Source organism: Pipistrellus hanaki, assembly GCF_964339955.1.
Source record: "Pipistrellus hanaki genome assembly, chromosome: 9".
Classification (NCBI taxonomy): Eukaryota; Metazoa; Chordata; class Mammalia; order Chiroptera; family Vespertilionidae; genus Pipistrellus; species Pipistrellus hanaki.
Window position 1 is genome coordinate 41,595,292 of NC_140511.1, and position 16,193 is coordinate 41,611,484.

Sequence of the window (16,193 nt, forward strand, 5' to 3'; positions counted from 1 at the left end):
CCAATTCGTTAACCTGTTTCCCTCTCTAAGCCCCCCTTAAAGAAAATCATATATGGGGTCCAGCAGAGAGAGCCACCATGCCCTCTGGACTCCTGTTCTCGCCAATGAAGACCTGGTTGTTTTTGGAATCGGCAAGGATGTGCTCGATTTGTTCTGTAGTCGCTGCCATAAAAGGCTCAGTCTTTCTGGTCTCTGTGCTTCACGCTTCCCCTGGATTGATTTCATGTCATCTCTGATGCGCTTCTTGTAGGCTTCTTCCGGGAAGCTGATTTCCTGCAAGTGACGGCTCAGGACAATGTCAACACCAGTGATGACTGTGCTCTGGTCCCTGCACCCTCAGGGCCTTCAGCGGAGGGATTGCCACCCATCAGCGAGTCATCAATGTTACCCTCTGTCCCTACTGACCATCTTCCCGTCTGCCTCCAGGCCCAGCACGTCAGTGATCGCCCGCATCCTGTAGATACGGGAGAACATCTCATCATGGCTGATGAGGTCTCTGTCGATGATCATGATAACGCTGGAAGGAGCCGGTGGAGCTGCCTGAGCAGGAACACGATATACTGAGCACGGGGCAAGGAGCACAGGGCACAGGGCACGGAGCACGGAGCACGGAGCACGGAGCACGGAGCACGGGGCACGGGGCACGGGGCACTGAGCACGGGGCACGGGGCACAGTTTGGTGCCTGCGTCATGCAGCTGGAGCGGCCAAGGATAAAACTTTTTAAAAAATCATGTAGTATGGGTCCTCCAACTTTGTCCTTCTCCATCCCACCCCCAAATCGATTTAGCTATTTCTATATAAATTTTTACTTAAAGAAAAAAGTTTATTGGGATTGTGTTGAATGTACAGATTCATTTGGGGAAAATAACAGCCTAATATTGTCTTCCAAGCCAGGAACTTACTTGGCATACTTCTTTATGTATTTAGGTCTCTTTTGATTTTTCTCAACAGTGTTTTATAATATTTGGTGTGGAAATATAAATTATTAATTGAATATCTTTTTGTTAAGTTTATTTCTAAGTATTTTATGTTTTCAGTGCTCTTGTAAAAAGATTTTTAAATTTTATTTTCAATTCCTTCCTGCTGGTACATAGAAACACAATTGGTTTTTATATACTGATTTAGTTTATTAATTCTAGCAGTTGTCTGTACATTCCTTAGTATTTTCTTTGTTAACAAGCATGTCACCTGCAAATAGCTCTACTTTCTTTCCCATCTTTGTGCTCTTATTTCTTTTTATTCTTTATTACAATGGGTAGGACCTCTCATAGCAAGTTAAATAGAAGTGCAATGAGAACGGAAATAATCATGAGTGATATATATTTTTTTAATATATTTTATTGATTTTCCACAGAGAGAAAGAGAGAGGAATAGAGAGTTAAAAACATCCATGAGAGAGAATCATCGATCAGCTGCCTCCTGCACACCCCCCACTGGGGATGTGCCCACAACCAAGGTACATGCCCTAAACCAGAATCGAACCTGGGACCTTCCGGTCCGCAGGCTGACGCTCTATCCACTGAGCCAAACCGGTTTTGGCTGCCTTGTTCTTTATCTTAAAGAGAAAGCATTCAGAAAGGATTAGAGATCTCCCAAAATCCTCCTACCTTCACACAAGGACAGCCTCCCCCACTATTAACACCCTCCACAGAACAGTACATTTGTGACAACTGATGAACATACATTGATGCATCATAATCACCTGAAGTCCATCGTTTACATTAATGCTCATTCTGGATGTTGTACATTCTATGGGTTTGGACAAATCCTATATAATAAAAGGCTAATATACAAATTGACCAAATGGTGGAACGACCAGTCATTATGATGCACACTGACCACCAGAGGGCAAGTGCTCAATGCAGGAGCTGCCCCCTGGTAGTCAATGTGCTCCCATATGGGAAGCACTTTTCAGCCAGAAGCCCTGAGCTAGGCTCAAGGCTGGTGAGCATAGTGGGAGTCGGACATCCCCCCAGGGCTCCTGGACTGGGAGAGGGCACAGGCCGGGCTTAGGGACCCTCTGGAGTGCACGAATATCATGCACTGGGCTTTGTGAAAGAAAGGAGCCACATGCTGTCCTGACAAGCTCAGGGAAGGCCTGCGTGGCAGTCTTGCAAACCCAGAGACATAAGATAACCACAAAAGATAGTTTGAAAATTAAATATCTAACAGGTTATAGTAGGTCATCATGTCCCAGATATTTCACCTGACAAAGATCAACTTTTTTAAAAAATATATTTTATTAATTTTTTACAGAGAGGAAGGGAGAGAGAGAGAGAGAGGTAGAAATGTCGATGAGAGAGAAACATTGACCAGCTGCCTCTTGCACACCCCCCAGCTGCCTCTTGCACAATCCCCACAGGGGATGTGCCTGCAACCAATGTACATGCCCTTGACCGGAATTGAACCCGGGACCTTTTAGTCCGCAGACCCATGCTCTACCACTGAGCCAAACCAGTTTCAGTGACAAAGATCAACTTTGATCTACTTTACTGAGCCCCATCTGCCTTCCTGTATCTAAGATAACATATCTGTGAGACTTGTGGGTAACTTGTAACTTCCTTTTTACCCCGGACCCCTCAGGGCACAACAAATGGCCTTGAGACATTCCCTCATTGTTATTGTTATCAAGTTAATTGTCAACTGTTAATTACGTTAGAGTGTCCTGTATCCATCTCTGTAAGAGAAGCTCATGTCCATCATTTCACCTTTGACCCTATCCCAGAGGTTTCCCCACTTAGCTCTGTCCCACCTCCCTAATCTATCACCAATGGATTTCATGTAACTCACCTACGTCCCTTTCCTTTGATTGCAATGTATAAATACAGAAATGTAACCCGCCATTCTCCGGAGCATTATCTCAATCCGTTGAGGTTCTGCTTCCCGGCTTATGTCGACAGTTTGGCTCAAATAAACTCACAAAAATTCTTTACAGGTTTCAATGGTTGTTTTTCGTTAACAGCTTCTAGTTTATAATATGTACCCACTATTATAGTATCATACAGAGTATTTTCACTGTCCTAAAAATCATCTGTGATCACCTCTTCTTCTCTCCCCTTCCCTTCAATGACTGGCAACCACTGATCTTTCTTTTTTTTACTGTCTTCATAGTTTTTCCTTTTCCAGAATGCCATGTAATGTAGTTGGAATCACACACAGTATGTAGCCTTTCAGATCAGCTTTTGTTCACACAGTAAGAAACATTTGAGATTCCTCCATATCTGCTGGCTGGTGTGACTCAGTGGTTGAGCCTTGACCCAGGAACCAAAAGGTCACTGGTTAAATCCCCGGTCAGGGCACTTAAAAAATAAAAGATTCCTGACTTGATAGCTCACGTGTTTTTAGCACTGAATAATAAACATCCCATTGTTTGCATGCATCTCAGTGTATTCATTCACCTACTGAAAGGCATTTTGGTTGCTTCCAAGTTTTGACAATTATGAGTAAAGCTGCTATAAACATCTACATGTTGATTCTTGTGTGAACGTGAGTTTTCGATGTACCTGGGAAAATACCAAGAAGCGTGATTGCTAGGTGATATGGTAAGAATATGTTTAATTTTGTGAGGAACCATAGAACTGTTTTCCAAAGTGGCTGTACCATTTTGCATTCCTACCAGCCTTGAATGGAAGTTCCTTTTTCTCCACATCCTTGCCAGCAGCTGGTGTAGTCAGTGTTTTAGATTTTATCCATTCTAATAGGTGTCTAGTAGTACCTCATTGTTGTTTTAATTTGTATTTCCCTGATGACGTATGATGTGGAGCATCTTCATAAGCTTATTTGCCATCTGAATATCTTCTTTGGTGAGGTGTCACTTCTTTTTTTAAATTTTATTTTATTGATTAAGGTATTACATATGTGTCCTTATCTCCCCATTGCCCCCCAAACTACCCCCACCACACCACTCATGCCCTCCCTCCCCTCCCCCCCTTGTCTGTGTCCATTGATTAGGCTCATATGCATGCATACAAGTCCTTTGATTGATCTCTCCCCCTTGCCCCCACCCTCCCCTACCTTCCCTCTGAGGTTTGACAGTCTGAAAGATGCTTCTCTGACTCTGGACCTGTTTTTGTTCATCAGTTTATGTTGTTCATTATTTTCCATAAATAAGTGAGATCATGTGATATTTATCTTTCTCTGACTGTTTTATTTCGCTTAGCATAATGCTCTCCAGTTCCATCCATGCTGTTGCAAATAGTAAAAGTTCCTTCTATTTTATAGCAGCGTAGCATTCCATTGTGTAGATGTACCACCGTTTTTTAATCCACTCATCTGCTGATGGGCACTTCGGCTGTTTCCAAATCTTAGCTATGGTAAATTGTGCCGCTCTGAATACAGGGGTGCATATATCCTTTCTGATTGGTTTCTAGTTTCTTGAGATATATTCCTAGAAATGGGATCAGTGGGTCAAATGGGAGTTCCATTTTTAGTTTTTTGAGGAAACTCCATACTGTTCTCCACAGTGGCCGCATCAATCTGCATTCCCACCAACAGGGCACAAGTGTTCCTTTTTCTCCCCATCCTCGTCAGCATTTGTTGTTTGTTGATTTGTTGATAATAGCCATTCTGGCAGGTGTGAGATGGTAGCGCATTATCATTTTGATTTGCATCTCTTGGATAATTTGTGACTTTGAGCATGTTTTCATATGTCTCTTGGCCTTCCTTATGTCTTCTTTTCAAAAGTGTCTACTAGGTTCGTTGCCCATTTTTTGATTGGGTTGTTTATCTTCTTTTTGTTAAGTTGTATGAATTCCCTGTAGATGTTGGAGATTAAATCTTATTGGTGATACCATTGGCAAATATGTTCTCCCATGCAGTGGGTCTTCTTGTTGTTTTGTTGATGGTTTCTTTACTGAGAAAATAAACAAATGGAACTACATCAAAATAAAAAGCTTTTTCTGGGACTGAAATCACACGATTTTGTCTATAAGTCAGTGAGGCAATTCTTTTTCTTTATTCTTCAAGTTAGGCAATTTAGATCTATCTTCAAGGTCATTCATTCTTCTGCTGCCACCAATTGATAGTAAGTCCAAACTAGTGAGTTTTTTTTTTTTCATTTCAAATACTGTATTTTGAACTCTAAAATTCCCATTTGGTTCTTTTTAAAAAGTTTTTCCATTTCTGTGCTGAAATTTGCCCGTTTTTTTACTCACGATGAACCTATTTTCCTTTAAATTCTTGAACATATTTATAATAGCTTGCCAGGGCTGACCAGCAGCCCCCGAATGACGGATGAACAGATAACTCTGACACAGTTTCACTGTGGGGGAGAGGGCTAAGGGACAGCCTGACCGAAGTGACCAGGCAGCCTAGATTGCCTGCCTTGTTAGGCTTTTGTTGGAATTTTTATCTTTAGGTACAATCAGTAACCTTGGGAGGACTCGTGTGTTTACACTGTCCTCTAGGCAAGGGCATCCAGGAATTAAGCATAAGGATTCCAGTAAGCACTCGGGGGTCTACACATGCAAAGACGTGTTTGGGAAGGTCAAGAAATAATTAGGGGCACCGCCTTCCACCCGTCCATATGTCTCCCCTAAGCCATAATTCTGATAAACAGGCAGGCAGCTTTCCACTCGATTTTTTTTTCATCAGAATATCTTCCTTGCAAACCTTCCAACCAAGTCTCATGTGCTCCTCCACAACAGCTGACTTAAAATTCTTGTCTGGTCATTCCAACAGTCTGTTTCTATTGCCTGCTTTTTTGCTTGACTATGGGTTTCATTTTCCAGGTTTTTTGTTTGTTTATTTTTCACATGTTTAGTAATTTTTATTTTTGTACTGAACATTTTAGGTGATATGCTATGGAGACTCTAGATTTTGGTCATCTTCCTATGGAGAGTGTTGACTTTTGATCTAGTAGGCAGTTAAATTACTGGCTGATCACCCTTACCTGTGGAAGCTCAATTGTATGCTTTATTAAGGCAGATCCATTTCATTTTTTTGTGTGTGTGTGATTTAGAAAAGTTTCTTTTAGCTTAACTATTATTAATAATGCCACAAAATTTTAAGGTTGTTGTCTAATTTGGTACAAAACTAATGTGTGTTTTTTTCATGTATGAACTTTAAGGCCTTCTTATCATTATTTTTTGTATACAGTAACTAATCTGAAATGTGTTTTTATTCTTTAACTTGTTTGTCATTGAGAACCTCCATGTAGTGTCCTGTTATCAGTTTTATGTTATCTTTTATTCTTTAAAATTTTTTTTATTTTATTGATTTCAGAGAGGAAGGAATAGGTAGAGAAAGATAGAAACATCGATGATGAGAGAGAAGCATTGATTGTCTGCCACCTGCATGCCCCCTACTGGGGATCTAGTTCACAACCCATATATATGCCCTTACCCTGCAGTCCATAGGCTGACACTCTATCCACTGAGCCAAACAGGCCAGGGCTATGTTATCTTTTTCAATGTCAATAATTTATGTCAAATCTGGAAAACATTAAACAATTTTTTAAAAATATATATTTTATTGATTTTTTACAGAGAGGAAGGGAGAGAGATAGAGAGCTAGAAACGTTGATGAGAGAGAAACATCGACCAGCTGCCTGTTGCACACCCCCTACCGGGGATGTGCCCGCAACCAATGTACATGCCCTTGACCAGAATAGAACCTGGGACCCTTCAGTCCACAGACCAACGCTCTACCACTGAGCCAAACCAGTTTTGGCTAAACAATTTTTAATGCGTTAGTTTGATTATTAAAACTATTCATTTGTTGAATCCCTCCTATTTATTAGTAAGAATTGAATAACTCCTATTTATTAATTAAATTGTCAGTAACCTGCCCTAACCAGTTTGGCTCAGTGGATAGAGTGTCGGCCTGCAGACTCAAGTGTCCCAGGTTCAATTCCACTTATCTTGGTTGTGGGCACATCCCCAGTGGGAGGTGTGCAGGAGGCAGCTTATCCATGTTTCTCTCTCATTGAGGTTTCTAACTCTCTTTTCATCTCCCTTCCTCTCTGTAAAAAAAAAAATCAATAAAGTATATTTTAAAAAATAAATAAATTGTCAGAAACTAAGAAATATTCATCATTTCTATTTTGAATTTATCTCTTCCTCTTAATTAACTGACCTTTTGGGGATGATCTGAGATAAAATTGTTACAGTTCATGGCTTAATGTTTAAATAATTTCTGTTAATTTTATCACTGATTTTTAAAAAAATATAATCTTATTGAGGCATTTTTATATATAAGCATGTCACATAATAATTTCAAGTTAACAATTTGATGATTCTTTTTAGTAAATGTATCAAGTTTTTATAGCATTTCCTTCACCCTAGTAAAGTCCCTTGGCCATTTACTGTCAATCTCCATTGCCCCAGGCAGCTATTTATCTACTTTCTATCTCTAAATATTTGTCTTTTCTGGGCATTTCATATCAATGAAATTATACAACAATGGTCTTTTGTATCTAGCTTTTTTCACAAAGTGTAATGTTTTTGAAGATTATCCATGTCAGAGCACATATTTGTATTCTATTTTAATTGCTGAATAGTATTCCTTTATATGGATATACTGCATTTGGTCTACCCATATTGGTAGACATTTAGATTGTTTCCAATTGTTGGCTATTGGATCTATTTAAAAAATATTTTTTTTATTCATCTCAGAGAGGAAGGGAGCGAGAGAGATAGATAAAAACATTAATGAGAGAGAAACAGCGACTGGATGCTCCTGCATGCCCCTCACTGGGGACCGAGCCCGAAACCAGGTCATGTATCCTGACTGCGTCGACATTCAACCACTGAACCACTGGGGCCGGGCTATTGGATTTATTTTATTTATTTATTTTTATTTTTTAAAAATATATTTTATTAATTTTTCTTACAGAGAGGAAGGGAGAGGGATAGAGAACTATTGTAGAAACGTCGATGAGAGAGAAACATCGACCAGCTGCCTCTTGCACACCCCCTACCGGGGATGTGCCCGCAACCAATGTACATGCCCTTGACCGGAATCGAACCCGGGACCTTTCAGTCCACAGACCGACGCTCTACGGCTGAGCCAAACCGGTTTCAGCTATTGGATCTATTTTATTTTGCCTTTAATCTTGGGCCCACACCCTAGTTTTGGGACATTGTCTTTATTGTTAGGGCATAGTACTTCTGAGGGTTCAGTGGAAAACCTGAGGTGTTTACCGAATTGCAATAACTTGGGGAGACTCGAACTTATCTCCCTCCATGGTAGGGAACATCTAAAATCTCTGCTCAGTTCTTTCAGCTTTCTAGCTACTACTTTCCACCGAGAGCCATCACCATGTATGTACAGTTAGGAGTCAACCAAGGAACTGAAATCAGTCTACATGCAGACTTAGAGTCTTAACCCTGCTGTGGCTCCTCATTTCCAGGATCCTCCTCTTAAATTTCTAGCCTTTCTAGCAACCCCACATTCCTTCCTCTAGTACCCAAGCAGCCTTCTGCTCCCTTAAGGCTTCTGTGTAAATTCTAGCTTCCCTAAGCTGCCCAGAACGGGGAAGTCCCCCTGGGGAAATGCATATAAAATTAGATCTCACCCAGTGTGATGCCCATTTTGTTAAAGTTTGAACTGTTATCTGCAGGAGGGTTTCTGATACAAGGTACTTTACCATAACTAGAATCTGAACCATTGTCTCTGTTTTTTGTTTGTTTGTTTGTTTGTTTTTGGAAGCTAGCGATACTAAAACAACCTGACAAAGGCCTTTCTGTTAACAAGGGTATCTGTCCTTTGCTGTCATCTCCTGGGTATTGGACCTATTTTTGAGTTCTTACTGTAGCTCACTTGGCTGCATTTTGCAGTAAAATGGATATTTATACTTTTTGGCTACTCAGCCTCTAAACCCTCTTCTCGTGTTTGGGGAATCCTTCATCCTATGATTCTTGGAGTCAGTTAAAGCCTGCCTCCCCGTATGGAAATCACAAGTGCCAACAACACAGTTTCTGGGTCCTTGCAACAAGGACAGGGTCACATGACCTAGGACAAGGGCACATGACTAGGTACAGCCAATCAAAGGCATGGGCAACTTTGACTCAAAGATGAGACCCAGCAAAGAATTCTTTCTGGTGCAGTGGCCACATGCAGTTTCTAGGGTTAGGCTTAGTGCTGGCTATAGAGGGGTCTGAGTTGCAGTGTTCTTGATTCACCAGTAGCAGCTACCTGGACAGCCTGCCAATAAGTTATCTTTGTATATTAAAGCCAGCCAGAATTGGTTTTGTTGGTTACAGATGAGAACCTTGAATTGTCCACTTAGTGATGGTTAAACACCGTAATCCCATCCTGAAGAAATCATTTATATATATATATATATATATATATATATATATATATATATATATATATATATATATATATTGATTTTAGAGAGGAAGGAAGAGGGAGAGAGAAAGATAGAAACATCAATGATGAGAATCATTGATTGGCTGCCTCCTGCACACCCCCACTGGGGATCAAGCCCACAACCTTGACTGGAATCAAACCCGGGACCCTTCAGTCCACAGGCTGACACTCTATCCACTGAGCCAAGCCAGCTAGGGCAAGAAATTTTGATAGATAGATGTAAAAAATATTGGAAGCTGACCCATCTGTGAGCTGCTTCCTCAGGATATGGCCCCTCCTCCTTTTCAGCTCCTTCCTTTCCCTCTCTGTCCTCTGGCCACAGATCCATCTGAATTCCTCCAAAACATCTTGCCCTTTTCCTCCTCCCTGGCTTTGCAGCTGTTGAATGTTCTCTCCCTGGAATGCAGTTACCATTCCTCCCTAAACTGTGCACTCGGCCTCCTAATTGGTCTCCCCTCCGCATCCCCTCTGGCCCATGCCCAATTCATTCTTTACACGACAGCCAGAGCCATCTTTGCAAAACACATGTCTGAGTGTGTCACTGCTCTGCTTAAAATCTTTTAAAGCGTCACCCTAGCAGGTTTGGCTCAATGGACAGAACATCGGCCTATAGACTGGAGGGTCCCAGGTTCGGTTCCAGTCAAGGGCACACTCCCGGGTTGCAGGCTCGATTCCCAGAAAGGGGGCGTGCAGGAGGCAGCTGATCAACGATTCTCATCATTGATGTTTCTATCTCTCTCTTCTCCCTTCCTCTCTCTCAAATCAATAAAAATATTAAAAAATAATCTTTCAAAGCTTCTTTAGTGATCTTTGGATAAAGATAAAATCCTTAACATGATCCCCTAGGTAGGGGAACACATAGGAGATAGAGACTGGCTTGATAAGGATTGAGAGGATTAAAGGAAGAGTCAATGATTACAACCAGATTTCCGATTTGGGTAGAAGCTCCTTAGTTTATTAACCTTTAACATCTCCAAGGTATGCACCTGTCAGCCTCACATCCTTGGTTAAGCAGGGAGCTGAAAACTCACCCACCCACCTACCCACTCACATTTCAATCTGACATTCAACTATCTGACCAGCTAAGCAGAAGCTTTGGGTTTGAGCTGCAGCTGTACCTTTTATTTGCTATGCCCTTGGCTTAGGCACATTCCCTCAGAGAGCCTTTCTTTCCTCATCGATAAAGCAGGGATAATACTTTATTTCTATCTACCTTTGGGTAAGGAATTATTATTGTGAGTGATAAATATTCAAGCATGTGATTGGCTCAGATTGGGACTTGGCTGGAGATAACCATCTCCTACAAGATGGAGAATCTCCTCAGTAGTAGAATCTACTTGCCTTTTAGAAAAATTGCTCTGGTTTTCAGGAGGAAGATGTATTACAAATGGGTTGAGGCAGGAAAGAAAGAGCCTCTGAGCCTCTCAGCCATCAGTGTCCCTGGAGAAATGCAGGGGGAGGTGGCCTGCATTGAGGGTGAAACAAACAGGCCTGCCCGGGCCCTTAGAGTAAGCCAGGATCCTCCCCTGTCCACAGCTGGTCCCTCAGCAGGTGCCGTTGGCTCTACCTCCAAATATAAATGAATCTCTTTATTTCTTCCCATTTCTGCTGCCACCACCCGAGTCCAAGCCATACCCACTCTCTCTTGCCTGCTGCAATAATAGAGTGACTGCTTCTGTTCTTGTCTTGCTCCAAGATAACTCTTTCCAACAGCTAGAGTGACCTTTAAAAGTGTAGTCACTGTTACTCATCTCCCCAGTCTCCTTAGTTCCAGCCACAGGCCCTGCACGATCTCACCATTTCTTCCTGTCACCCAAACCCAGGCCCCCTGGTCCTGGGCTTCCGAATGGCACAGCTTCTATACCTGCTGCTCCTTCTGCCCCTGGCTCTCCCCACACAGCTCTGGCTCCTCATCTGCAGGTTTCAGCCCAGAGGCCATGTCCTTAAAGAGCTTTTTCCTAAGAACGCTTGCTGCCAGTATGCTTTAATCATCGTGTTATGTCCTTTATAACACTTACCGCTGCCTGAAACTAGATTGTTTGTATTTCTAGAGGTCGCCTCAAGATGACTACTTTTACATTTTTATTGATTTTTGATCACACTAAGAATACATAACAGGTTGTATTCCTGACAGGTAAAGTCAAAATACCCCCTTCCCTCCGCTTCGCCGCTCCTACATCCCTCTCTGGAATATAAGCTCCTTCTGTCCCATTAATCAGTGTTTGTAAGGACCTACAGCCACGTGTGGCACGTTGAACAGTTATTGAGTGAGGAGTAAATCAAGGGCCACGTTCTGGCTCTACTACATGTTACAATAGCTTCCCTTTGGGGAGGGCCTGAGAGGGAAAGTCAGAGGCCAAGGTCCACAGGAACCTACGGCTTTCGGCAAACTACTTGGCTTCTTCTCTGAATGTCAGTTTGCTCTTTTATAAAAAAAAAAAAAAGGGAAAAGAACATTTATCTCACAGAATGGTGAGCATCGAGCCGTGCCAGGCACACCACACACCCCCTAGTGAAGTTTATGGGCTGGCAGGGATGTACGTGAGATCCTGCATGCTGACTCCACAGGCCGCCCGTCTGTTCAGCGGCCCAAGAAGGTCAGGGCCGTGCTTGCCAAACTGGGCGGGGAAGAGCTGTGTGCTGGCGGAGGGTGTCTGAATGGAGATCACGTGCTTTGGTTGAGCTTCTGTTTTCCAGGTGGGGAACCTGGCATCTCCATCTCAGTAAGGATCCTCTCTGGCTCACACAGCGAGCCTCCTCTCATTAGACAAGACCCTGGCACATTCCTCTCAAGATCTCTGCCCTTCGTAGAAACAGCAGGTGCCTTCTCTCCTTCCTCTGTGGGAGTGAGGGTGACGCCCAGAGACTAAGGCCAGGAGGAGAGTTCTAAACCATCATCCACCCTCTCCCAGCTCCGAACATTGTCCAGACCCTGGACCACCCTGCCTGCCTGACGGATCCTCAAACCCCCCCATCACTTGCCATCTGGACGTAATTATGGCAATTCCATTGGGATATCCTTACCCGACTATACAACCAGCATAGGTATCTGTTGCTGAGCATAATTACAGGAGATGTTTACAGACTCACAATCACATCAGAGTAAATGATAGCTTCATTTCCTCCCATTAATATGCCAATATTAGGGGCCTATCAGGGCCAATGAGCCAAATCCCAGCAGCGAAAGACCTCACACTCTCTCGTCTGCCAGCAAAGCAGGAGTAACCTCAGACAAAGCCGGGTTTCAGCCAGGATTTCAAAGGACATCTCCTGAGGCCTGCAGGGGTTAACATCTCCTTGGCACCTATGGTGTGTCAGGGGAGATCAGCAAACACCTATGACCCATTCTGCAGGCTGGTATTAACTTCCCACTTTACACGTTTGGAGACTGGTCCTGAGAGAGCTGAAGTCCTGGGTCACCCACAGCAGCCTGGGCTAGGGAACTTTGCATCATGCTACCTCACCAGGCCAGACTCCCGGAGGGGCGGAGCAGGCCAGCTCTATGCCCTCTTCCTTATCTCCTCTTCTCACAGCTTCCTCTTTTCAGGCAGCCACTACCGCTGCCCCTGCTCCCTCCGGTGCCCCTCCCGGTGCCCCAGCTTTGTCGCTGCTGTCTTCTCCTGCCCCCTCCACCCCTGCTTCCTGTCTCTGTTGAGTTGTTGAGTGTTATCTCTCCAGAAGGGTGGGGAGTTGGGTTGAGGGGAGGGTGGAGCAGAGGTCGACTGTCTTGCCAGGCACCCACAGTACCCCTCCAACCCCCATTCCTACCCCACCAGGGACACAGCCAGGAACTCAGCCTTGGGGTGGGCAGACACCCAGCTTTCACCTTCCCGCACACACACAAAGGCTGCCCTCTGTGCGCAGGGGAGCGCGCCTGCACACAGGCACAGCTGCACAAAGGCGTGCACACCGCTCCATCTGCACACACACTCCTCATCGGCCCGCGCACATGGCGTGCACACGGACCCGCACCAGCACACTCTCGCGTGCACACACGCGCACGCACATCTACACCAGTGTAAGCCCTCACGTACACACCCATTACAGCACACACACACACACACACACACACACACACACACACACACACGCACGCACACACGCATCTGGACACGCACGCCTGTGGACCCCCAAGGCCCTGCGGGCCCAGACGCCTCCAGCTGCCCTGCCCCAGCGGCTGGCGGGGCGGCGCGCGCGCGCACACACACACGCGCGCACACAGCCCCACGCGCGCTCCCCGCACGGCTCCCGCCCTAGCCGCGGCCTGGGTGCTGAGCGGCCCCGCGGGCGGGCGGTTCGGCGGCGGCGATCGGGCGGGGGCGGGGGCGGGGGCGGCGGCGGCGGCGGAGGCCGGAGGGCGGAGGAGGCGGAGCAGGGAACCGGGAGCCGGCTGCCCGCGCTCTTCCTGCCGGCGGCCGGGGATTTTCCAGCCCAGCCGGGGCGCGGACGCCGGGGACCTGCCTGCAGCCGCCGCGGACCATGGGTGACAAAGGGACACGGTGAGTGCGGGAGGCGGCCGGCCGGGGCGCGTGGAGCTGACCTGGGCCTGGACGCGGGCGGGGGTTCCAGTCCGCGCCCGCCCTGGCTTTGCGATCGCCGTCATGCAGGAGCGCCAGGCTCCGGCTCAGCAGTACTGGGCTCTCTCTCCCTGAGGTTTCCCGGGGAGTCAGTCGCTGGCAGGGTCCTGGGCGGGGGCACCCAGAGGAGCCGGCTGCCCCATCTGGCTCATGGCTCTGCAGACACCCTCGCTCGCTGACACCAGCACTGGCCAGCAGACACAGGGACTCACGCACGGGGCAGGCTGACACACAATGGCACACACGCTCATGTGGACACACGGACGTACACACTCATCCATGGGCATGCTCACGCTGTCACACACACCACACACACACACACACAAATTCACTGTCACACACTGATCACACACAGTGACACTGTCACACACCCAGGGGTACCTCTTGCCAACACATTCTTGCTGACAGTCATGTGGGCATACACCGCCACACTCCAGCACACATCAACTCTAACATACCTTTGTGCTGGCATACGTGTTGGCCTACACTGGACACACACACGCTGTCACGTTCCGTCACTGTAACAACAAACACTCTTCCTGGCATACACAGGTTGTCACCCTGACTGACATGACTGCGTATGCTGGCATCTGTCTCGCTAGCACGGTGTTCGCAAGACCCCACCAACGCTGACCCCAGCAGACACACACCAGACTGCTGCCCGCACAGTGCCCCGTGGTCCCAGGCTCGGAGACCCTGGGGCTGCTGACACACTCGCCGCAGTCCCCCCACACGGAGAGAAGTGGAAACACACACATCACACAGTGGGAGGCCCCCCGGGAGCCTGGGAAAAGCGCATCCTATCTGCTCTGTTTCCTTTCCCTCTGACCTCCCTGAGGCCTGGCTGGCCGGCCTGGATCTGCTTGGAGCTGGAGGTGGGACAGGGGCTGCTATCGGAGGAGCCTGCCCTGACTCAGAAAGGGAGAGGATAGGCCTCTGAAGTGGAAAACGGGGACAGAAAAGGGGGAAGGGGCTGGAGCTGGGGCAGGGTGGCCCCTGGGCACAGCCCTGGTCAGGGGCTCAGCTTTGCACCCTACTTCTGCCCTCTCCATCTACCCACTTCCTTAAGTTCCGATAGAAGCGTCTCCCTTATCTCCTCCTCTTACCTCTTCTGCAACCCCTCTTGCATTTTTTCTTTCCTCTCTCCTATCCTTGTGCCCCACTCCTTCCTCTTCTCTTCCCTCTCTCCACCCTGCCCCTCTCTCTCCTTGCTTCCAATAATTATTTGCTGAGCCCTTGCTGTGGTACCAGGTATGGTGTGGGGGTCGGAGAGGTGTGCTGCAGGAGCTCATAGACTGGGGAGCAATGACCCGCCGTGGTCATCATGTTTGGGACCACGGACAAAGCAGCTTCACACCCACAGCCGCCTGACACACGCTCTCAGCAGCATGAGAGAGGTCTTCCAGCGACCACCGACATTTCCCAGAAGAAGCCACGGAGGCTCAGTGGTCACTGGTGCTCCCAAGATTTAGAGACTGCGTCGTCCTAGCCATCCTCCTGACAGCTCTTCAAGGGGGTCAGTTCTCCTCTTCCTGTTTTCTTGAAGAGGAACCAGAGCAAGAGAGGTTACCTGTCTTGCTTAAGCAGGGGTCAGAGGCAGGGCCTAGACAGGAGCCCACGTGGTCCCGTGTCTCTGTGGCTGGCTCTTGGGCACTGCCATGCCCCTGGAGGGTCCTGGGGGTGAGGCTGGGGTGGGGGGGGTGGAGGGGTGAGGGGGTGCAGTGTGTGAAGGCCCAGGCTGATGCTGGAGGCTTCAGAAGACTCTGAGGTGTCTGCATGCACCTTCATGGCTCATCCCCTGCGGCCCAGGTCTCTGTCCTCAGCAGGAGGAAGTGACTCTCTTTTCCACGTCCACGTCACCCTGACCATGGAGGTGAGGCGTTTCTCCCTGCGGGAGCCGGGAGCCTCATCTCCTTTGTTCCTCCTGCGCTGCTTTGCCATCAGGGTGACTCAGCCTCTGTGACCTGGTCTCCTGTGGCCATGGTTTGTCAGCAGGGTGAGGACACCAGGAGCGGCCAGGCATCCATTGGAGACCCTGTGCTTGGGGGCGGGACCTCTTCCCTGACTCCCCCTGCTCCGCATCCAACTCCCTGGGGGGCCTTGGAGACGCTGGGCAATTGTCTTCACCTCCCAGGACCTCAGTTTTCCCACCTGTCAATGGGAGCTATGAATTCTTTAAGGTGTTCAGCACTCTCCTCGTGTTTACTGAATCCACAGGGCGGGGTGGGCGGGGTTGCCTGGCTACACTCCACCCAACCACAGCCCGGCTCCCCCGTCAGTCTCTCCCGTAGCCCCAGTTG

General features: G+C 47.0%; 2 protein-coding genes and 1 pseudogene across 4 annotated transcripts in view; 1 reads left to right on the forward strand and 2 right to left on the reverse strand.

Annotated features, from left to right (window-relative positions):
- Positions 1-14,076, reverse strand: part of RPS3 (ribosomal protein S3) — a 46,730-nt gene extending 32,654 nt beyond the window's left edge. The window contains exon 1 of the mRNA XM_084893440.1: positions 13,857-14,076. The gene's annotated coding sequence lies outside the window, so the exon portion shown is untranslated. The remainder of the gene's footprint in view (positions 1-13,856) is intronic.
- On the reverse strand, positions 9-510 carry LOC311627649 (translationally-controlled tumor protein-like; annotated as a pseudogene). The gene has a single exon. The product of its transcript is annotated as a translationally-controlled tumor protein-like (transcript).
- ARRB1 (arrestin beta 1) overlaps positions 13,563-16,193 on the forward strand; it is a 75,886-nt gene continuing 73,255 nt past the window's right edge. The window contains exon 1 of one of the 2 annotated variants that reach the window (XM_084893413.1): positions 13,563-13,815. In XM_084893413.1, coding sequence (XP_084749539.1) covers positions 13,796-13,815 — 20 coding nt within the window. In that variant the 5' untranslated portion in view covers positions 13,563-13,795. The remainder of the gene's footprint in view (positions 13,816-16,193) is intronic. The other variant, XM_084893412.1, reaches the window with a different exon arrangement.